Here is a 24,304-nt window from a genome sequence, read left to right as displayed (position 1 = left end):
GGTTCATTGTCATTATTCTTCTGGTCTTCCTAGCCAGGGCTTTTAGTTTTGCTAGAGTTTTGCTCCTTGGTTCTGGGGGGGAGAAATTGTCCCCCTCAGAATGGGCTCGCAATTTGGGTGTCCTCCTAGACTCATAGCTAAGATTAGAGCAACATCTGACAGCTGCGGCTAGGGGGATCTTTGCACAGGTTCGCCTGGTGCACCAATTGCGACCCTACTTGGATCAGGAGGCTCTCCTCACGGTCACTCATGCCCTTGTCACTTCACGGTTAGATTATTGCAATGCGCTCTACATGGGGCTACCCTTGAAAAGTGTTTGGAAACTACAGTTGGTCCAGAACGCAGCCACGCGAGCTGTCGTGGGTACACCTAGGTACACCCACATTACACCAATTCTCCGCGAGCTGCACTGGCTCCCTATTGGTCTCTGGTCGCAATTCAAGGTGTTGGTTATTACCTTTAAAGCCCTACATGGCTCAGGGCCAGGTTATCTTCGAGATCGCCTTCTACCGCATAGCTCCCAGCGACCGGTAAGATCCCACAGAGTTGGTCTCCTCCGGGTCCTGTCAGCTAAACAGTGCTGGCTGGCGGGCCCACGGGGGAGGGCCTTCTCTGTGGCTGCCCCAGCTCTCTGGAACCAGTTACCTCCTGAGATCCGGACCATCCCCACCTTATTGGCCTTCCGAAAAGCGATGAAGACCTGGCTTTTCCAGCAGGCCTGGGGCCGTTGATCTCGCTGTTGCGATCTGGCGAGATCCGGTCATGAATGGTGTGAATGGGTTTTAATTGTTTTTAATGTTTTAATTTTTAATGTTTTTATATATAGTTTTTAAATGCATTGTAAGCCGCCTTGAGTCTTCGGAGAAAGGCGGCATACAAGTGGAACAAATAAATAAATAAATAAATAAATAAATAAATAAATAGAGTCCAGCCTTCTATTCTAGCTGTGTATCTAATGACTAGAATCACCCAGGTTCTAATTGCCTTGATGGTATTTTCTGCACTGTGTTTGCAGTTTAAGATCTTCATACTTATGATATACTCACTTCTAACCTTGTCAGCTTGAAGAATGCCCAGGTATTTGTAGTCTTCTTCATCCAGATTCTTATTTCCAGAGGGCGTCTTGATTCCTACGGGTTTTCACTATTTTTTCTCTGTTGATGGTGAGGGTGGCACATTTGTCTAGTCTAAACTCCATTGCAGTATAGGTAGTCCTCAACTTACAACAGAGCATTTAGTGACTGTTCGAAGTTACAATGGCACTGAAAAAAAGTGACTTATGAACATTTTTCACACTTATGTCCATTGCAGCATCCCCATGGTCACATGAACAAAATCCAGCTTCATGTGGCAGCTGATTCATATTTATGATGGTTGCAATGTCCCAGGGACATGTGATCACCTTTTGTAACCTTCTGACAAAGTCAAACCAGATTAACTTAACAACCGTATTATTAATTTAACAACTGCAGTGATTCACTTAACAACTGTGGCAAGTAAGGTTGTAAAATGGGAAAAACTCACTTAACAAATGTCTCACTTAGCAACAAACATTTGGGGCCCAGTTGTGCTCGTAGGTTGAGGACTTCCTGTAGGGCAAAGCTCACGTAACAACTCAATTCAGGGGTGCTATTCAGCAGGTTCTGACAGGTTCTGGAGAACCAGTAATGGAAATTTTGAGTAGTTCGGAGAACCGGCAAAAAGCACCTCTGGCTGGCCCCAGAGTGGTGTGGGAATGGAGATTTTGCAGTATCCTCCCCCTGCCATGCCCACCAACCCACGCTCACAGAACGGTAGTAAAAAAAATTGAATTCCACCACCGGCTCAATTGTGGTCATAAGTCAACGACCATCTGTATCTTGGCTGTATATACAGTCAGGGTTGAACAGCAATTCTATTTCAGTTGTTGTTCCATACAATTTTAGATGACCCATGCAAAGAAGATAGGATAGCCTACCAGATGTTTTTGATAAATGGTAGCCATGGCCTAACTTGTTCTGTATTGTTCACAGGTATTAGTGCAATGAGAAACAATAGTGGTGATAGTGAGTTGTCTTGAAAGATTCCTTTTTTGATATTAATCCCTCCCACTCTATCACTTTTGACTAGTAGTTTCCATTGTGCTATTGATCTTTGTACAAAACTTCTGTCATTTCTACTGTCTCTCATTATTTCTAGGCACTTGATTATCCAATCACATGCTAGGGAATCAAATGCCTTCTTGTAATTAATCCAAGCTGCATTCAAGTTGATCTTCTTTCTCTTGCAGTTTTCCAAAATTATCTTGTCAGTTAGAAGCTGATCTTTTGTTCCTCTGCTATTTGGGCAACTTTCTTGTTGCTCCGGTGGAAAGAGCTTGTTTTCAATAGATATTGTTGGAGCTACCACACCAGTTAGCAATTTGAAAGTTGTTGGTAAGCAGCTAATTGGCCTATAATTTCCTGGTGCTTTTGTTGGAGCTTTCATCATCCAGTATCTTTTGCTGAATGTTAACCAAGCTTCAATTTCACCTCACCAATTCACCAATATGTTGTTAAAGAGCTGGGCAACAACTTTTCTTCCAGTCCTCCTGTAACTGTTGGCCCTGGTTGCTCAGCCAACAGTCCTGAGTTGTGTAGCCCATTTGTCGTGAGATGTTCAGGAACATCAACACATAGTGTGATTCTTGTTGACCCAAGCGATAACTGATCTGATATGGGTTTTGGTAAATTATTGTACGTCTCACTGTATTGTTCATGGGAGTGACACTCTTCATCTGGTTCCTCTGATGGGACCTGTCCAGCATGCTTAAACCTCTGACATAGCTCTCATCCTCCCTAGAGCATGCAAGCCCCACAACAACATCAAGATAGTATCTCACTGGGGGTATTATTATAATGGTTGATCACACATTCAGCCAGATATCTATTGTTAGGTTTCAATGAAGAATTACAATAATTCAATGAAGAATTACAATTTTTAAATAGAAATGGATTATCTCTTCTATTCTTGTTGCCGGGAGACTACAACACAGGAAATACATGTATAGGGCCCTGAATACTCTATGGATTGAAGACTTTGTGTTACTTATGATTTATGAATGAATGGCTCACAGACGTGCAGTAGGCATGTGGTGTACTAGACTCAATTTGCACTGGCATGTGAGAGCCAATTGTTGAATTTTCTGGAATGTTATGAATCCAGTTGACAGCAGAAGTGAGCCTGGATGCTTAGCACACCAATCAGCATTTTGGTGACTAGCAGGGCAACCGGAACAGAGCACACAGAGCCAATTTTTTCGTATGTGTTATAGCAATGTTATTAAAGATTAAAATTTACAACAATAAAAACTAATACAGGTAGTCCTCAACTTACAACAATTCATTTAATGACCGTTCAAAGTTATAACAGCTCTGAAAAAGTGAGCTACGACCATTTTTTACACTTACAACCATTGCAACATCTCCATGGTCACGTGATCAAAATTCAGACACCGGCAACTGACTCATATTTATGACCATTGCAGCGTCTTGGGGTCATGTGACCCCCTTTTGTGACTTTCTGACAAGCAAAGTCAATGGGGAAGACAGATTCATTTAACAGCCGTGTTACTACTTAACAAGTACAGTGATTCACTTTACAACTGTGGCAAGAAAGGCCATAAAATGGAGCAAGACTCACTGAACAAATGTCTCACTTAGGAACAGAAATGTTGGATACAATTGTGGTCATAAGTCAAGGACTACCTGTACCAACTAAAAAAATTAAAAGAAGAAAAAGAAGAAAAAAGGTGACTTCTCACTTTTTCCTAAAATGTAACTAATAATTTCTTTTTCCCATGTCCCATCTCTTATCTATAAACAAGTCCGTAAAACCTCATCCTTTCAGTCTTGATGTCAGCAAATGTCCATTAAAAGTTAGCAGAGATAACAACGTATCTATTCTAACCTTGATCAAATAAACCAACTTTACATTCCCTCTTTTTATTTCTAACAATCTCAGTCTTTAGTTCCTTCAAATAATGTCCTGATCTTGATTTCTTTTCATTTTTTCTTTATCCCTTCTCACAAGATTCTTCAAATTTGTTATTTGCATACCCCTTTTAATTATTAATTATTTGGATAACAGCTGGTTTCTTTTGTATATCCAGTATAGCATCTTTTTCCATGTCATTCTTGTAGCCTGACATTTTTAAATCCATTTTCAAATCAGTCTCAGTCATGTCAGTAATACCTGTTCCTCTTCTGTATCATCTTTTAAACACAATTTATCTATACTCTTTAAATTAACTTCTGGGCCCATTGTTCAAAAATATACTTCAATATGTCCAATGTTAAAATTCTATATTAGTAAGTCTATATAAGTAAGTTTAAATGTTCTTCTCCTTTAATTGTAAACTTTATTCCACGTAGTGGCCAATTTTTAAACTCTTATTTTTTAAAAAAGAATTCAAAAAAAAAAGCATTTCCCCATGAAATGGATTCTTTATCATTAATTCCAAAATCTTATTTTGAATTTATCTAGAGCCTTTGTCCATTTGTAACTTTTTAAAATCAATCTTTTAATTACCCTTTTGCTATTTATTCCAGGATAAAAATTAAGTCCTTAAACTTTAAAACTATTTTAGCTAAGGACTGAAGGAAACTGACTCAGTGCTGTAAAACATATGTTAAGCAAAAGTTTCCTAATAACTGAAAAGCACTCAAAAAACAATTTCCGAAAGTGATTAGAAAAGGAAGTAAGTGAAAGCAATGAGCAGGTCTTGAGAGCGTTATCTGGGAAGAGTTTGACTCTGTGGCTCCTGAGGACGTGGACAGGATTCTGGGCAAGCTTAACGCTGCCACATGTTTATTGGACCCGTGTCCCTCCTGGTTGGTACTGGCCTCCCGGGAGGTTACACGAGGCTGGCTCCAGGGGATTATAAATGCTTCTCTGAGTGAGGGTGTCTTTCCCGCCGCCTTGAAAGAGGCGGTTGTGAAGCCCCTCCTCAAGAAGCCTTCCCTGGACCCGGCTATATTATCAAATTATCGTCCAGTCTCCAATCTTCGCTTTATTTTAATAAATAAATAAATAAATAAATAAATAAGACGGCTATTGCCTTATCTCCCAGAGTTCTAAACCTGCTGGAAACCACTGTTTTGTGGTTTCCTCACAAGAAGCTTCTGTATGGAGCACGTATGGGGAATCTTAAGACCTCTCCTTGTCTGGAGAGGAATTACAAAGAGCCAGTCTATACATTTGTGAGATCCAGTTTTTGTAGAGCCATCCCCAGATCATCTTTTCTTTTCTGGAAGCTCCCAGAAGAGTCAATTCTTAAACATTTAACAGTACACTACTGTGTGTGGGTGATTATAATGAAATATAGTCAACCTGAATTGTCACAATGATAATCCCTAGATACTTTTGAGAGCCAATAGGATTTATCCTCTGCTGTGCTTTGGAAACAGATAGACCCCCCCCCCCAAATGCCTAGCCTGCAGCAGCTCAGGGGTCAGATATAGTTACCTAGAAATACTAAGAGGGGACATTGTCCACAAAGTCAAATGGTAGTATCAGAAAGTCTGGTAGCATCTTTTCTGACTAACACACATTTTTATTAAAAAGTGTAAGTTTAGTGAGCTGCAGTTCACTTCGTGAGACGTACAGAGTGGTTAAATTTTAGCTACCATGGGTTACCATGGTTTTTTTTTCTAGGGTGTTATTCATAATAATTGCAGAAAGGCAATATTTGTTAACTGTGGTTTGCTGTATAACCTTAAGTGGGCTGAATTTGCACAAACCATTGTTAGCAAATCATAATGGCTAGGACAGTGATGGCTAAAGCGTGCCGTGCAACCCCCCAAAATGCAATGCACGAGCAGCCCCCCGCATGCCCCCCGCACATGCGCGGCAGAGACCCAAAGACCAGCTGGCCAGTGGGAGACATGCACACATGAGCAGCAGAGCTGAACTGGGGCAACAGCTTGCGTGCCATCAGAGAGGATGCTGCATGCCACCTCTGGCACGCATGCCATAGGTTCGCCATCACGGGGCTAGGGTCATATAAAACTGTTTTATATTTTTGCAAAGAGTGATTTTCCAATAGCAACATTTCTGTGGCGATAGCCACATGAAGCATGACAAACTTTAGCTTTGCATTCCAAAATCTAGTGGCTTTGAGATAACTCCAAGAATTTTAGCTTTCATCTTTAAAAACAAAAACCCCAAATTTAGGCTCACGGTTGTTAAAATATAATTTTAAAAGGCTGTATGCAGAGGTATACATGTATGTATGAGCTTATGTTTATATAAATATAACAGAAACCGATATAGAGCTAGTTAGATATTTGGAGGCACAGGACTTCTGGACTTTTGTGTAATTCTCTAAATTGCATGCAATCCATTGCCTAGAAAGGAAACGGCAGTGGAGAAAGAGCCAATGGCCCTTTCTCAGACTGTTTTAAGATCTGTTTCTTTAAATTAGCCTGTGCAATCTGCTTTCCATAATTTTAGGCCAGCTGTCGTGCTGGGTTAGGATTATGGACATTGTGGTCCAATAGATTTGAAAGACACAGATTGAGGGAGGCTGCTTTAACCGCCATTGCTTCCATGTCTTGTTTTATGGTGGATTGTCAAGAAGAAATGTCAGGCTGCTCCTGGGAAGAAGGGCTCAGAAGCCAAGGAATTGCAATTGTGGTTTTCTAGCCTGTCCCCAAATGCAATTATTACCACACAAGAAAAATAACACTAAAAGATGATATCTCTATATCTGGGCCTGACAAATTCTATCAAAAAAGGTTATTATCAAATGCAAAGAAATAAATTAACCATAGATTCCTATATTTGTATTTTTAAAACAAATTATTGCAAAATCTGGTTTCTGATATTTGAACTTGTTTGTTGGGCAGTTTACAACCTCACAATGTTTCCAAGTACTTTTTAGATATGTCCATGAAACGCTGATTGAAGATACTTTCCTGCCCCCAGTGTCTATGGAGATTCTCAGTCATCCAGGTCATGGTTGTCCCAAAGGTGCTTTTTCAAAAGGCAACTGGACTTTGTTTTTCCTTGAAGACTGAAGAAGCTTCTTGGATGAGAAGCGAAATGTCTTCGAGAAAAATAAAGCCCAGTTGCCTTTTGAAAAAACACCTTTGAGATTTCCTTCCCCTAGCTATTCTTTACCTTCTCCAGTGCATGATGTTTATTTATTTATTTATTTGTCATATTTCTATGCTGCCCACTCTTCGAGGACTCTGGGCGGCTTACACCAAAGACAGTATACTAAATAGCATATTGCCCCCTAACAATCTGGGTCTTCATTTTACCCACCTCGGAAGGATGGAAGGCTGAGTCAACCTTGAGCCGGTGAGATTTGACCCGCTGATCTGCTGAACTAGCAGTCAGCTGAAGAAACTGCAGTACTGCACTCTAACCACTGCGCCACCTCAGCTCTTAGTTGTATTTCACTAATTGATAATTACCATGAGAAACCCATTTATTGTTTCATTAATCTGGCCAGTGCAATAAATGAGACATCCTCCATTTACAAATATCCAAAATACTGTGAATAATAATACTATTATTCTTCTGGGGTTGGATGCTGTTCACTCCTTCCTTAACAACACACTTCCTTTTTTCTTGGCACAGAGCTGGCTACTTTCTGATCAAGATGGAATATGGCAGGGAAAGAATTCAGATAGAGCTGGATAACTAGCTATGGGAAGCTGGAGATAACCAGCTAAAACCCATAACATCCCTCTGAAAGGTCAGGCAACCACATCAGAGAAGATTGTGGGTCAATCACCAGAACCCAAGCAACTTGAAGGCTTGAGATTGCTACTCAGAGAGGCTTGTGGTCTTCAAGGACAGTGCCACACCTCTTAAATAGCAGAGCCAGAGGAAACTGTGATCAATGAAAGGCCCATGTTCTAGCTATTTAGCCCACACTTCAAAATATATCCGTGGGAATCTGCTTAACACAGCAGGGTTTAGGACAGAGTAAACCACTGGGAGGGTGCAAGATAGTGTCTCATTCTGGCATGTAAACGAAGAAAAATTGGTGGGTATGTGAAGAAGTGAGAAAGAAAGTTTTCCACAGAAAGAATTTAAAGAGATGCAAAGAAAGTTTCCCTTCTTTCATTAAACAGGAAGTGAAAATACTCCAATTATTGACCAGTTTGTGTAAGGCTCCATTGTACTCCACGAATTGTATTAGTTAAAACTTATTAGCAATCTTCAGTGGTGTGCTCTTGAATATATGAGTAGACTCTACATTCTTGTTCATTCTTAATTTATGTTAGCCTTTGCCAGGTTGGGAAAGATTTATTTTGGTTTGTTACTGTCCTACAAAATTTCCATTTCACGGAGTGGCGAAATCTAAAATTTGGTACTACCGGTTCTGTGGGTGTGGCTTGGTGGGGGGGGGGGTAATGTGACTGGGTGGGCGTGGCCAATTTTTTTTTAACTTTTAAAACCATTTTTTCTACAACCTCTTCGACGAAGACGTTGTAAAAAAATGCTTTCAAAAGGCTCTGACGATCCCAGCTGAGTTGCCTGATCGGCAGGGATTTTTTAAATCCTCTGCTGATCAGGCAACTCAGCTGGGATCACCAGAGCTTGGATCATCAGAGGCATTTAAAAGAAAAAAAGCCTCTGATGATCGTGCGGCTCAGCTGGGCATGGGGGGGGGCAGGAATTTTTGCAACTGGTTCTCCGAACAACCCGCCTCCATCGCTACCGGATCAGGCGATCCAGTCCGAACCGGGAGCATTTCACCCCTGGTACCTGGCTCTTATAAGTAGCTACTAAGCAGGGCTTTGATTCCCTGCTTTCCAAAAGTAGACTCAACACCCTTATCTGCCAAATTGCAGATAAGGAATCCATTAATGAGGCCTATAACCCAGTGCAGGGATTAAATTGTGGAGTTCTGGAGGCTGGAAACAGACCTCCCTTCATCTTCTCTTGCAAAACTGCCAATCCCAGTCAAATCCTTTGACAGAAAGAATGTGAGAACAAAGCTTGCTTGCCTAGAACTTTTGAAAGGGAGAAGCCCTTTTTCTCTCTGCCCTCCCTGCCACTCCTGTGTATAGCTGGAGCAGGGTGGGATGGGGGGTAAGAGCTGCATTCTTCGCCATGGGCTGCACTCCACGGCTTTGCTATTGTTGCAGTTCATGACATCAACATCCTTGGAGTTGATTGAGTTCCTCATCTGTTGTGAATCAATAAAAGACAGATGGGGGTGGGGAAGAAGCGACCCAAAGAAGCTTTCATATCATTCATGAGTCTGGCCCTTATAGCTGAGAAAGGAGGAAGCAGGGCTTCTGCCAAAGGGAAACCAGTTTTTGCATTCTCTGTTTCTTAGGGGGAGATTTCATAGACAATGAGGCCCTCCACAGCTAAAAGGAATCTCCATTTTTTGGAGGCATTGTTCATCTGAAGGACTTGTAGCAATTGGGGATTCTGCATGGTGTGGAATCACATAAAGAACATGGAGAATTTTTCCCCGTCAGGTTAGATTGATAGTTTTTTGTTAAGGCCTGGGGCTCTTTGCCAGAGTTTTTTGACTGAGATCTTTCTGTGTACTAAATACCCACTGCTTCAAAAGCCTTGAAAAGATATTTAGAAACCTTCCATCTCCATATTGCACTACGGAGGAGTGACCTTGTTTAACAGTCTCCTGGAAAAGGAGCAGCAGAGAGTGGTGCCAGCTGGTATGAAGTACAGAGCAGTGGGCCTTCAATAGTCATACAGAAAGAATTTATAGCAGACACAGTGCCTTTCCCCCCACTGCCAAAAAGCCTACCAATTTTTTTGTGGTGTTCTCAGTGTATATGGAATATTATTATATCACGTCCCTTCACCATTGTAAATCACAGCTAGGTTAAAATTTGATGAAATCAAAACTATTACCCAATTATATCTTTTTTTTTTCTTCATAATGTTAACTGTAGGGTCCCCCTTATTTTGGATCAACCATTTGATCCATTGTTGGTGACAGAAATTGATTGACCAGCTTGTCGCCCAAGTCTGACATTGCAGGCTGAGAAAAAGTGACTGACCCAAAGTCACCCAGCCAGCTTTCATGACTAAGGCAGGACTAGAACTCACAGCCTACTGGTTTCTAGGTTAGCATCTTAACCACGAGACTGAACCAGCTCTCAGCTAATTATAATACTAGGATAAAAATAAAACTATACAGAAATAAATAACATTTCTGCCATTAGATGGAGCTCTTGCAATTAGCTGTGAGAGGCAATGTCTTACAAAATACTCACTGTTTTCCAATTTGCCAAATGTTTTCTGTTTTTCTACCCCATTTTAGCCTTTTCTTCAGCTGGGCTAACAAAAGAACATGAGAGCTAGTGGCAGTTGGCAGTGTTATTTTAAACCACGTTTGTAGTTGTCTATCACTTCTGGGTCTATTGTGTGAAATTCATTTTTGTTTTGTGAGTTTCTTCTATTGCTTTTTTAAGTTTTCAAAGTTTCCAAGCTTATAAGGGGATAGGAGTTTGAATAGCTGAACAATCTACTTCCAGACCCAATGAAGTCTATTGGCTGAGACTGAGTGACAGCCATGCTTTTCATGTCTGAAAGTGGACTAGAACTCATAGTCTCCTAGTTTCTAGTCACTATGCCAAACTGGCTCTCATGTCTTGCATATGACAGAGGTTGGGGATTTGTAGTGCTCCAGATGTTGCCTAATTATACAATCCAGCATCCCTTGTTTTTTTTTTTTTTTCATATTGTCTGGAATTTCTGGAATCTGTTGTTAGTGATATTAAGAGAACCATAACTTCCTCACTCCTATATCATGTGAAAGGAGGTCACACAAACCAAACATTTTTGTGTACTTCTTTACATGTGACTTACAGAAAGAGTGGAAAATCTTTGGCCCATTAATTACCTGCAACCCAATCCATTTCTTCATAGTGTCTGAAGTCCCCTTCAAGTGAATGTCTGAATATCTGCATTTTTGTGTCATATTTAGAAGAAGCAAGGTCTTTGTAAATAAAAAAAAATATTATAAAAAAAGAAGAGGAAAGGTCTGACTATATTATCTCAACACACCCTCTGGATAGAGATGGGACCAGAGGTGGGCTGCTGCCGGTTCAGGCCAGTTCGTCTGAACCAGTTGTTCTGATTATGCGCGGTTTAGAGAACCGGCAAATCGGACCACCGGCTGGCCCTGCCCCTCTCATTTTTGGGCTGTTTTTTGGGCTGTTTTCAGGCCGTTTTTTGGGCCAAAATTGGCCCGAAAATCAGCCTGATAAAGGCCCAAAAAAATGGCCTGAAAATGACCCAAAAAGCTGGTTGCGAGAGGAAAAGAAGCTGGGTTAGCCGGACCCAAATGTGTCCCGGGTTCCCTCATCCCAGGAGCAGCAACCTCGCACTCTCCTCTCTCTTCTAGCTCCCTTCTTCACACAGGATCGCCCAGCAATCGAGATGAAGAGGGAGAAGGAGGCGGTGTTTCTGTGTGCTCCCATTTCTGTATGGCACTCTCCCCTCAATGCTAGCGGCTTCCGCTGCCCCCTTCTCCCTCTCCGTCTCCGCTGCTGGGCGATCCCATGCAAAGAAGGGGGCTAGCAGAGAGGGTGAGGTTGGTGCTTCTGGAATGAGGGGACCCGGGAAGTGTCTGCGTCCAATTTACCCAGCTTCTCTTCCTCTCACAGCCAGCTTTTCCAGTCTAGCTTGTTGCAGTCTCTCTCTCTCAAACACACACACGCACACACACACATAAAGAGGTTGGATCTTTCTTTCCTCCCATTCCCCCCCCCCCACTGAAGACCCCTGGATTCCCTCCCCAACCCTGCCTCTCCCATACGGGTACCACCCACACAAGTGACGTAGAGTTGGCCACTCAATCACATGACCCGCCCAGCCACGCCCAGCCAGTCATTAGGGCAGAGAACCGGTTGTTAAAAAATTTGGAACCCACCACTGGATGGGAGTCAGGTAACTCAAATAACCCTTCTACAAGTCCCACTGCTTTCTTCCCCAAAAATGACACTGTGCCTTTGGCATATGAAAAATAGCTATTTATCCATTGAAGCTTTCCTCTCCTGTTCAGATTCTTTTTATGAGATAGTCCTGTATAAGTTTACGTGCTGGCTGCCTGATTTGTTAGACTTCGGGCTACTTATGTGAAAGGAAAAAAAATACCAGTGTTTTCCAAATAAAAACTTGTTTAGGTTTTGCCACCTGGTCCCTTTGCTTTCAGCTGAATAAAAGGGGAAAGGCAGATCACTTTTACCCAGTTCCTTCTTTAGTACAGAATGATTGTAGAACATTTTTTGAAGATGAAAAAGCCTTTAAAAAACAAGTTATTCTGATTTCCTTTAGATTTCCTCCTTTCTGCTCTGCTTGGCTGACCCTATTGGTTGAGTTTGTCATGCATGTTGTATAATCAGCTCCTTGGAAATGGTTTTGCATTAATACGCCTATTTGCAAAATATTTTAATTAGCCCAAGGAAAACCACAATTACCAGAGTTTCCTTTTCAGCCCGTATTTCCATATGTCAGTGAGCCCACCGCATTTAGAAGGGTAGGAGGAGTTGCAAAGCCGTTCCTCTATGTAACACAATCTTTTTATTCCAGCCACCATCCTCAAGGTAATTGGAGCAAAGGAGAACAGAAAACTATAGTCCAAAGAATAGAAGCACCTTTCAATGCAGGTCACGCAATATTTGCAGGAATGAGCTTGGGAAATTTCTAGAGGAAACCATATCAGTGACAATGAGGAGGAGGGATGCAAAGCATTTTCTGTGGCTAGTGCACTTGTTTTACCCTGATCTTTATCATCCATCCTGATATACTCCAACTTCTGTATTGTCCGATTTAATTCAGTTGCTAGGATCAGGATTATCCTGCCTGGCTACTTTGGTGGTCCACACAAACCAAACTTTAAAGCTACATTTCTGGGGGAAAAACTGTGCCTACTCTCCCTAGTCCCTTTTGGCATTCTTATTCTTTAGCCGGTTCTACAGAAGCTGAGCTACAGGAGCCTCAGAGACCTGAGTCTCTGGATGAGTATTCCATAGCACCCAAGTCATTCCAGACATTGCCTGTCTCCAAAATAAGAACTATGCAAATATGCTCTTATCCATTCACCTTATTCCGATGGTTATAAATGTAAGAATTGCATCCTTGGTTGAATGAGGCCAAGAGACAGAGTGTGGAAAGCCTGATATCTGTAAGAATCTTGCATTCTCAGATGTGCACTTATGGCCTTGTTCATCCTCAACATTTAGCAGTAGTATGTACAAAGGCAGAATATGGTATTTGTGATATTCCATTGTTTTCGTTTGATGGCAGGTAACAACAGATAGTGCTGCCCTTTGATTATCCCCCATCATTGAAACACAGCTCTATTGTTCTCTTATTCTGCGCCGTGGTGGCGCTGTGGTTGGAATGCAGTACTGCAGGCTACTTCTGCTGACTGTCGGCTGCCAGCAGTTCGGCAGTTCAAGCCCCAGTGAGCCCAAGGTTGACTCAGCCTTCCATCTTCCGAGGTCGGTAAAATGAGGACCCATATTCTTGGGAGCAAAATGCTGACTCTGTAAACCGCTTAGAGAGGGCTGTAAAGCACTGTGAAGCAGTATATATGTCTAAGTGCTATTGCTATTTGCTCTGCCTGGACCCCCATTTATGTCTATGTGTTGCTAACCCTCTATCCCTGAAACATTCTCCCTTGAAATACCAAAGAAAATACTGCAGGCAGTTTGAGATGACAACTATTGGCCTAGGTGGCTTTTTAAATTGGAAAACCTTAACAGCTTGGTGAAGCTAAAGTGTCTTTCGCGTAGCTGTTAGTCATAATTACCAAAAATAAGATTCTTAGGGCAGAAATAAAGAAGCAGCTGGTCTCCCTCAATCCCTTGCAAGCAGCTATGCTCCTTGTAAATGATGGGGTTGAAAATAGAAAGAGCTGGAAGGCTGTCCTAGAGCATAGCCTCCCCCTGCCCATCTGTTATTTTCTCTTTCGCATTTTACCGGTAAAAGTTTTTTTTTTCTCTTTGCATCTTGACAATGTTGGTGACACTGGAAGAGTCTTTATGATCACTGTAACGTCAGAAGAATCCAACTGCTCAAGTTGCCTGTTTATTTTTACTTAACAGGCATTGCCATTTTAATCCCCGTTTGCCCAAAGGGCTTGCAGGAATTAGGGTTGTCAAGTGATTATAAAGTTGCAGCAATTCAAAAGAAGAAGAGAAAAAAAAACCTGTTCAAGCAGCCATCTTGAACAGACCTGCAAAGAAGATACCATCGTTAAATAAACCCCATCAATCGGATTCTGTTCTAATGCTTTTGCTTTGCTAATTAGTTTAATTATTCTAAAATTTCTAGGGAACTCTCGTATTTATGTTTTCTTTGAGATCTGGAAAAAAATGGGAAAACTTGCTCACTTAGGTGATGGCTTTTATATTTTAAAACATGATATTGCAACAGTGATAACAAGCTGCCTATGTAGGACTGGGGCTGTTAATCCCTTTTTTCCCCCCTTCCATTCAATTGTGTCTAATTCCTGGGAACTGCATGGACAAGTCCCTGCAGTTTTCTTGGCAAGGTTTTTTAGAATTGGTTTACCCTTGCCTCCTTCTTAGGGTTGAGATAAAGTGACTGGCTCAAGGTAGCTGCTTCATGCCCAAAGTAGGACTAGAATTCACTATATCCCTGATGTCTTAACCATATCACATTATGCTGAGTAAGTGCTTTTTGCTCTTAAGATGATGATGAAGGTACTAAGATTACAAAACTTTATGTGCAAACATTACAAGTTTGTATTATGAAGAAACTGGCTGAAAAATAACTGGCTATTTTTTATGCATTACAAAATATTCCGAATTCAGGAACGTGATTTTTTTTTTTAGAACAGACTCTTTAACCAAGAAGGCATGAATCACCTTTCATAAACATGGGACCAGTTGCAATTTACTGAGAAGGTTAGGCAAGCAGGTGATGGTCCTCATGTCTCCACAAATCCTCTCCAGATCTTGAGCTGCAGAATCTGAAAATATGCCACATTCATAGGAAGTGTGGTTACTTTCCTGTGGCCTTCCCTCATATTGGTATCCAAATTGGACCAAATCCAATCAACCATTCCTGCTAAGAATGCTGAAAATTGCCCACAGCAAGTTCAATGTATTCTTTGCAAGATTCCTTCATGCATGCTAAATAGTTGACCAATTTGCATTTTTCAAAAGCTGTTCAGAGAAACCCAACATATTCAGTAAAACATGCTAAATCTTTGAATTAATTTTCAGAGAGTGAATCAATATGTATTTAAAATGGTGTAGTGGACACCATTTCTGGAAACTCAAGTTCAAGTCCACCTTCAGACATAGAAACTCAATGGATTACTTTAGATAGGTCACTCTCCGTCAAATCAATCCATCTTGTAGAATCCAATCTGGGTCAGTCACTGGGACTAGAGGTTTAGTCTTCCGAGCTTTTAGATTCATCCCCAGGGAACTTCTCGCTAACACAGTGTCCATCTTGTAGAGTTGGTGCTATAGGGAAAAAAAATTGCAGGATGAAGTATTTGTGAACCAATAGAGAATAAATTAGAGAGAGAGAGAGAGAGATAACAGATAAAAATAATTCTTGCTTATATGTCCTACCCATAAATGTCACTTTCTTTTGTTGATGCCCAGTTGTTTTACATTCAGATTCCTGAATGGCTCCATTATCATGTGAAAGAAAGGAAATGCATCGTCTTCTGTGTATGGAAGAGAGCATCATAATTGGTTCAGTTGCATACTTCATTTGGAAACTGGAAGGGGCCTCTCGATTGTGGAGTTATCCCCAAAGTAGGCCACCAAAAAGTGGGGTACTTGGAGAATAAGGAAGGTGAATAGAATGTCAGGCAAACACAATGCCTTTATTTAAAAACTCTGGATCTACCACCTCTCCCTCTGGAGGAAAAATGCCAACCATCTGATGTGTGTGGGCTTTTCCCTGGCAGCAGGAAAACTGAAGGGAGGTGGGAACAAAATAAATGTCAGTTTTTCATTTTTCCAGACATGCCACTTTATAAATGCAGGCATCTCTGGTAGAAGGAAAGCAAAGATACTGAACCAGTGCCCAACGCTGATGGGAAAGGCGGATTTTGTCTGTTGGTTTTGTGGAAGTAATCAGTTGGAGAGGGGAATATTTACAGCCACTGTTTTGAGGAAAAGTGAAGTGAAGAAGGGGGCTAGTCCCAAGCTAGTACTCACAAAGAACAGAGTATAGAAGGCAATGCTAAAGAAATTGGAAAGAAAGAAGAGATTGAAGTTATGGGCCAAGTGCTGTTCTGTGCACAGCAAGGTGAGTTTGGCAGGCTTGGGACAAGGACCAATTACAGGTAGAAGCAGGAACCCCATGCCCTTATCTATTGGAGCACCAGGTTTGCTGTTGTCACTACCATCAGTTCTTCGAACTATTAGGATGGCAACTATAATTTCAGAATGACCACAGAACTGTTCCTGACAAAGCTAGGAAACATCTAAATATATGCCACCAGAAAAGCAGAAGGGAAAGTGTGCATTGAGTATACTTCTTTATACTAACTGATTATTTGATTATCTGTCTGTTCCTTTCAAAGAAACATTAATGCATTCATTCTAAACTATGGTTAGAGACAACATTGAGGGCAACAAGAGTTTGCCACAAAATTACTTTTCTGGTAATATTCTGACTTGGAGCTGAGCACAATATCTGTGGCCAAGATACTTCCTTGTAAAGCCTTCATAGTGCTGCAGATTCCCATGAAAAACATTGCTAAATGTGTCTCTAAATTTGCATTCAGACATACAGATCGCACAATTCCTCAATATATTAAACTGACACAAACCCCTTCTTTTTCTTCTCTTCCTCTAGAACTCTTGGGATCAACTAAACGACTGAATGTGAACTACCAGGATGTGGATGGGTATGTAATTAAACAAAGACGAAAGTATTCATGATTAATTAGAATTTTATTACTTAGTTTTTTAAAAGATATATATGGCTGCCTAATTTGAAAATTGTGGGTCTAGCCAGCATATCATAAATTAAAAACACAACAAAATGAGCTACTTTAATTAAAATATAAAAACTTGATTGTAATAGGCAACCAAGAAATCCCATTTACGTACAGTACCTCTCAGTCTGGGAAATTCCCATCATCCCATCCCGAAAACTTGAGAACAACCCAGGTTTTTAAATGTCTTTCTAAAGGTAACAAAGTAGGGGACAAATGTATGTTGGGGAGATTACTCCAGAGTTCAGTTGCCACAATAGAAAAGCCATGCTTCCTGGGTCCCACCATTGAGTCAGGGAGGGGACACAAAATGTGCCCACCCAATTGGAACGTGTGGGATGACCAAATATTATAGGGGAGAATCAGTCCTGCAGAAACTCAGTTCTTCATTAGGGACATATGAAGAATTTGTAGTTATTGCTTTCTCCATTACAAGCTAAAGGATAACACTATATGTTTTGTCTCTTGGCCTGCCATTGACTCCCTGTATGACCTTGTGTCCATCACTTCACATTATGAGTTCAAAATGCAAATCTAAAATACTGTCCTTAAAATACTGCAGGCAGATACTTCATTCAAATTCTTAATCCTTAGTCCTTGTGTCCTACAAACGGGTATAGTAATAGTTTATAACTCCCAAATGACTGGCAAATTAGAGAAAGCCAAATGTGAGCTTGTATCAAGAGAGATTTGGGATCTGCAGCCACAGATCCTTTGAAGAAATATCACTGTGCTTCCTGAAAAGAAAAAAAAATCCCAAATCACTTCTGAAGAAGTACAATAATTTCCCAGAATAGCTACAGTACAATGGATTAAGAGCTGAGGTCATATCATACATGTATAATTCAGTAGGTTAACGCCACAGCTGTTTAAATGCATGAACATGTAGCTAATGATCCTCAATCATTATCTATTTATATCATTACCAGTACAATATTATTTCCCAATCCTGATATTAAGTGGAGCAAAATGATTTTCTAGTTTTCTAGTTGCCACCTCCTTTTATTTTTGCAGACCAATTGTTCTAACAGGAAGATTGCATCTTACTCCCACAAATTTTCAAATGAATGAGGCAAATATGCCTTTGTGACACTTTGTCTTTTGGCATTCGAATTAGAAGGAATAACTCAGATTCTGAGCTAGATGCAGTCTAAGATAAATGTGTGTATGAAGAAATGTGATGGAAATTTTCCAAATATTCCCTTCCACAATGAATTGTGGGGACTTGGCACAAATAAAATACAGAACAAATAAACTAGTCAGATGCTCAACCTAGATATTAGGCCCAGGCCTCCTATTAGGTAGAAGGAGGAACCTATGTGAGGGAGTAAGCGAGGGCAAAAAACTTAGACTTCTGTTTTGTTATTGGGAATATTGCTAGGAATAGAGGGATGTGCTTGAGCTATTTCTGCCTCATTTGTCAAAATAATTTGACTTTGTTTACTTTACACATTGATTGGAAAAGTTTGTTGCTTCATCATAGGCAGAAAAATGTCTTGAGATAGCCCTGCTAGAGATTACATGCTGACAAAGAGATGAGGTGAAAAATTCTGAGGAACAGTCATAAAAATTTTGAGGAGCGGTCATAAAAATCATAGATGAGTCTTGAATGGACCGTAGGAGATATTCAAATTGGAATGTACTAGTGTTGCAATCCTATCCACTAGAGCAGCAATCTCCAACCTTTCTAGCTTGACAGCCCGGCCTGTCGGTGGGGTAGGCATATGAGTGGTAGGCGAACAAGTGCACCCCCAGCTCCATTTGTGGGAATGGCGGGTGCTTATGCCATCCATTCATGTGAATAGAGTTTCGTGCGTGAGCGGAGGGTGCTTGTACTAGTGTGCAAAGCTCCATCGTGTGAACAGCAAACACTTGCGCTCACACGTGAAGTTCCATTCACACGAATGGAGGGTGCTTGTCCTACCGTGCGAAGCTCCACTGATGTGAGCAGAACTTCATGTGCGCATGCTTGTCCATCTTTCCTGCAGCCCAGTTTTGAATGGGCCATGGCCCACTACTGTTGGGGACCCCTGCACTAGAGATTAATAGTAGTACTGATAGTGGTCTTTTCATAAGCATTTTGCCATATAAAGTAGTAAAATATGGCATTAAGTAGTCAACATAACTTAGCAATTCAATGTAAGATTACCCCAAAAGCTTGAATTCACTAAAACTGAGTTAAATTTTAAGTTTAAATAAAGACTTTTAGAGCCTAAGGTGGCACACAGCAAGAGATTTTATAGAGCCCAGGAGCAGGTCAGAATAATTTCTTTTGACACACTTTTCTGTCAGTTGTTCACAAACATGCTGAGTTGAAAGTTGGTTTATGAGTGTATCTCTTCCAACATTCTTTCAGAAAAAGGGGATCTGTAGATACCCCATGTGGTGGTGTTGGTGGGGAGAAATTCTAGTTGTGGGCAAAGAACTTGTACTATCAACAAGGGCATTATTACTTCTTGATACTTTTATTCCTTATATGCCAGATACAAACTTACAGAATGACGGAAATGCTGCAGTTGACATGAGAAGAACCATTCATACCCACCCATATCAAATATACATAAATACATAATAAATTTATGTTTGGAATGCAGGAAATAATTTTTTAATGTAGCTTTTATAAATTATTTTGCCAGGACTTCACTTTTATAAGATGAAATAAACGTTCTAGAAACTCATAAATTTTGAAATTCATAATGCTTCTGTGTTTGGTAAAGTTTACGTCTGTACCAATTTATAACATATTTGATGTATTTATTAGTGCAGAGTTTAATCATCTAACTATTTAACAAATCTTAAACGCTAACATTTCTTTAATGATTCTAAGAATTAATTCATTGTTGAGCTATTGTATCTTAAACCATTGATTACATCCTTCTCTTGTCAACAGCAGCTGTTCTCTAGTGTTTCCTTGCTTTCTGTAGACTAAATGTTGTAATATATTACACTCCAAGAATTGAAAACAAATAAATGCTATGGGAGCTAGAACCATGTGTTTCAGCTATTACCATGGTTTCATAGGGTTTCATAGTTAAGAGACATAGATAGCTACATGTCAAGAAGACGTTGATTATAATCTCACTTTGTCAGGTTCTCATTAGGTGGTCTTAGCCGAACCACTTGCTTCAGGTTCACTGATGCCAATTCTAATATGGGGAAAGATCTGGACACAAGTCAGCCTGGATAATGTTAAACCTTCTGGTGGGTTATTGTTCATGGTTCAGGCAATTTTCTCAACATTGTCCCACGGCTCTTCTCCAAGATACATCATGGGATCTAGCAGTGATGAGATGGGGCATCTCTGCATTCGTGCTATCACTGCTCCATTTGTCAGATAACATCAGTGGTGTGAGGCGATTTCCCAGTCTCAGTTGTGTCTCGATTTAGCGCTGAATGGATATTTCAGAGTCGCTTGATGGACCAAAGGGACAGAAAGTGTCCTTTTATTGGTTGTTTCAGTAACACTGAGAATTTCAGCAGGAGTGGCAGGCTGCCACAACCTCCCTGGGACTACCACAGGTTATCAACTCCTGCTAGGCAATGCCAATACAGCTCTCGGTGGCTATTCTTCCTAGCTCTTTGGGCCTGCCCCTTGGATTGGGCACAGGGCTCTTTCAGATGCTCTGGCCAGTCTTCCTGGCTGTGAGAGCTCTCCTTCCCATTGAGAGGTTACCGTGGGGATAATTGGAGCCTCCAGGCCTGCAGCAGAAGCCCAGCATGAGGTGACTGCTTGCTGGCTGCTTCTGGCTAAGAAAAGACCTCCCTGACGGAGACTGTCATCGTGCACAGGGGGACTAGTGGTGTTGGTATTCCTTGCGTTAATGGCTGCTATTAAATCCTCTCAGACAGGCTCCTACAGGAGGCCAAAAGACACAACTGCTTCCAATCTGCGATGGATGCCCATCGCTATTGAACAGTGCCAGAAGGCTGAACCAGTCTGCTACTAAAGTCATCCTCCACGCTTTTCACTTCTGCCCGGGATAACACTGTCGCGATCCGAGGCACCATTGCTGCAGAGGTTGGGTTCCCGTGGGTCCCGAGCTACCCTCCATCCTTTCCGATGAATGAAATCGGCACTAAGCAAGGGGAAGGCGGGAGTCAGTGGGGGAGGAGGGGTCTGGATAAACAAGCCTCTTTCACAAACCCCAAACACAAGATCTATTCATCCTCAGTGGCCTCACACACTCTGGCAATAGGAAAGTGGTGCTGGGAAAGAGACGGCCATAAGCAGGACAAGTCCAGGGAGGCAAGGGGGAGGGGGAGGGGAGATGCTCCCCCTACTGAGAGACAGCTGGTCACTTGTCCCAAGGCCAGCATTAGCTTTTCTGTCTGACCTTCTGGGTGCTACTCTGAACACACATACACACCACTATAAGAAGTAACTCATTTGACGGCTTAATCTTCCTACAAGACTGCTTGTATTCTTTTTTTTTTTTTTATTAGAGAAATGAAAAAATCCGCGCATATTTTGATGAGCAAAAAATCCCTTGTGCCTTTTATGAGCTGCAAGGCTGGTTTGAGGCAGGCATTTTAGTCCTTTTCAGATGGGATAATGGTTAAAAATATAATACTTGCTGAACATCCTCGTGCATGGCAGTTACTGAATCTCTTCTTCCTCTTCTGCCAAAGCTAAACCTTTAGAAGAGTCCACTTCTAAGACTATATATGGCTCAGATTATAGCTTTTATCATTTTAGTCAGTTAGTGCTAAGGTATGTCCATCCTTGTTTTCCTAAGCAAAGAGGGTACCAAAATGCAGGCATCAACTCATATCTTAGCAGCTTGCTCAAAGTCCTCTATTTATTACAGCCAAGAGGGGATTGTTTGTGTCCTGCAGAACCATGGCAGCAGACTTTCCCATGTGCAAGAGTGTATGTATAACAAGGTCTTCAAAGGAAAACGAAAAAGTTTGGGGAACATTAACAGGACAATGCCCGAAAAAGAAATGTGTCATTAAGCATTCTGGGCTTGTTTGGTCAATGCTGAAACAGTGTAAATGGCAACACCTCCACAAAGAAAAGAGCTTACCAGAGTCTCTTACTGTAAGCGAAGTCTGTGATTTCGGAATCTCTCTATTTGCCAAGACACTGTAATAACCTCAATAGCTTTCCCAAATTAATATGTTCCAGAAATACGGAAGTATACGATGAAGTACCACTTTCCAGCCATCATAGCAACTAAATTTGTTGAAAGTTACGGTCAACCACATCTGGAATACATCATATTGGGAAAATTAATAGTGGTCCCATAAAGCCCCCCTGTTTCTCATAACAATTCTATAAAATAGATTCATCTGAAGAATAGTGGCCAGCCTAAAGGTAGCTAGATAGCTACAAAGCTGAATAAGAGTTTGAACTTGATTCTTTTCCAGTGTTTATACTGTACTGTACAGAGCAGACTTTCAAATCTTCTATATTACTCCCATATCTATATGGAGGACTAGAATCATCATTAAAAACGGTATAACCATCAAGAAGATGTGCAGAGAGGAATCATGCCAGGGTGGATTGTGTGCCTAAAAGGAGTTACATTTCTTGTGGGGTCACTCTTAGTAGTTTTGAGTTCTCAACATATCTCCTAACAGGGAACATGCCTGAGCCAGGGTGGGTCAGGCTGTATGTTAAGGAACCACTGAGGCTTGCCCCATCAAGTCATCCTATTCTTTTTCTTTTCTTGGTTTCAGGTTTTCAGCTTTGCACCATGCAGCCTTGGTTGGAAGCCTGGAACTTATCTCCCTGCTGCTGGAGGCACAAGCCATTGTGGATATTAAGGACACAAATGGTAAGGCATTTGCCTATTCTGACTTCTCCCCATGCATGATCAAAAAGGAGAAAGATTGTCTCAAATGTTCTCTGTAGCTGTAGCCAATGTGGGGAATCACTCTCATCTCACTAATGAAAAGTGTCATTTGCGAACAACATTGCTTCTAGGGAAGTGATATTTTGAGTAATATTTTGGAACAAGAACAGAAGATTGCTGTACCCCATCTTTTGCCCCAGTACAGATTGTCTGCTTATTGGACCAGCCCTAACCCATGGTTAAGATCCAAAGATCTAGTAAAGATAGTCCACAACTTAGAACCGTTCATTTAGCAACCGTTCAAAGGTATATCAGTGTTTTAAAAAAGGGACCAGTTCTCACACTTATGACTGTTGTAGCATCCCCACAGTCATGTGATCAAAATTTGCATGCTTGTATTTACAATAGTTGCAGTGTCCCAGGATCACATGATCATCATTTGCGACCTTCCCAGCTAGTTTCCGACAAGCACGTCAATGGGGGAAGTTGGATTCAATTAACAACTGTAGTGATTTGCTTAACATCTCTGGCAAAAAAAAAGGTCATCAAATTGGACACAACTCACTTAACTGCCTTGCTTAGCAACAGAAATTCTGACTCCAATTATGCTTTTAAGTCAAGGACTACCTTTATGGTGTTTTTTTTTAAAGTTTAATTTCTTATATCTACATTCCCCAGATGGGCCTCTATACTTTCCACATTAGGTGGCTTATCTCTGTCTTTTCCTTTCTATTTGTCTTCTACAGGAATGCGCCCTTTACACTATGCTGCCTGGCAAGGGAAGGTGGAGCCAGTGCGCCTCCTGCTACGGGCATCTGCTTCAGTCAATATGGCATCATTGGATGGACAAGTCCCACTGCACCTGTCTGCCCAGTATGGCCACTATGAAGTGGTAAGTGAGGAATTATGATGGAGGAAGCAAAAGATAAAAGAGGTTCTCGTAACTCTGTGTGATAAGTCAAACCCTCATTCTAAAATTATGTATGGAAAAGCAAATTTGCTGATGTACTTCTGTAAAGACAAACAACACATGATTTCTTATGCATCTTATACAATACTATCCTGAAATAAAACATCAGTTGTGTATAATCAACTGGTTCTCTGAGGAAATAAAAACTAAAATACAATTCAATCACCCCACTTCCCGTAAAGCATATTCTACCAGATGAAGAATATGTGTATGTGTGTGTGTGCATGTGTGTGTACACACACACACACAAGTTCAAACCTCACTGATGAAGAAATTCTAAGTTTGTCTTTTAAAAAAAAATCCAAAACATTTTGTCCTCTTAACCTCGTATTTCTTGTATATTCATATGACCCCCCCCCCCAAGTGAAAATTGCATAGCAAAGTTATTATAGTGCTTTGGTATAAAACATCCTTCTAAATAGTAGAATGAAAGTAAACTGCAATCAGTGCCAAGATAGCATTTATACAGATTTTGTCAGGAAACAAAAAGGAAGAAAGATGATAAAAAACATTTGGTCTCATAGGTAGCATAGTTTTGCAAGGCAATGCATTCTGAAATAAATTCAGCGGAGTTGTATA

At 41.0% G+C, this 24,304-nt stretch overlaps 1 protein-coding gene across 4 annotated transcripts in view; it reads left to right on the top strand.

Moving 5' to 3' along the window:
* The window catches only part of CASKIN2 (CASK interacting protein 2), a 110,460-nt gene that overhangs the window by 56,828 nt on the left and 29,328 nt on the right, over positions 1-24,304 (top strand). For all 4 annotated transcript variants that reach the window (XM_087887180.1, XM_087887179.1, XM_060691042.2 and 1 more), the window contains exons 3-5: positions 16,816-16,867; positions 22,640-22,737; positions 23,502-23,647. In XM_087887180.1, coding sequence (XP_087743306.1) covers positions 16,816-16,867; positions 22,640-22,737; positions 23,502-23,647 — 296 coding nt within the window. The remainder of the gene's footprint in view (positions 1-16,815; positions 16,868-22,639; positions 22,738-23,501; positions 23,648-24,304) is intronic.

The sequence above is a fragment of the Pantherophis guttatus genome, chromosome 2, assembly GCF_059756535.1.
Source record: "Pantherophis guttatus breed Tessera chromosome 2, ASM5975653v1, whole genome shotgun sequence".
NCBI classification, from domain to species: Eukaryota; Metazoa; Chordata; class Lepidosauria; order Squamata; family Colubridae; genus Pantherophis; species Pantherophis guttatus.
This window is presented reverse-complemented; position numbering and strand designations above follow the sequence as displayed.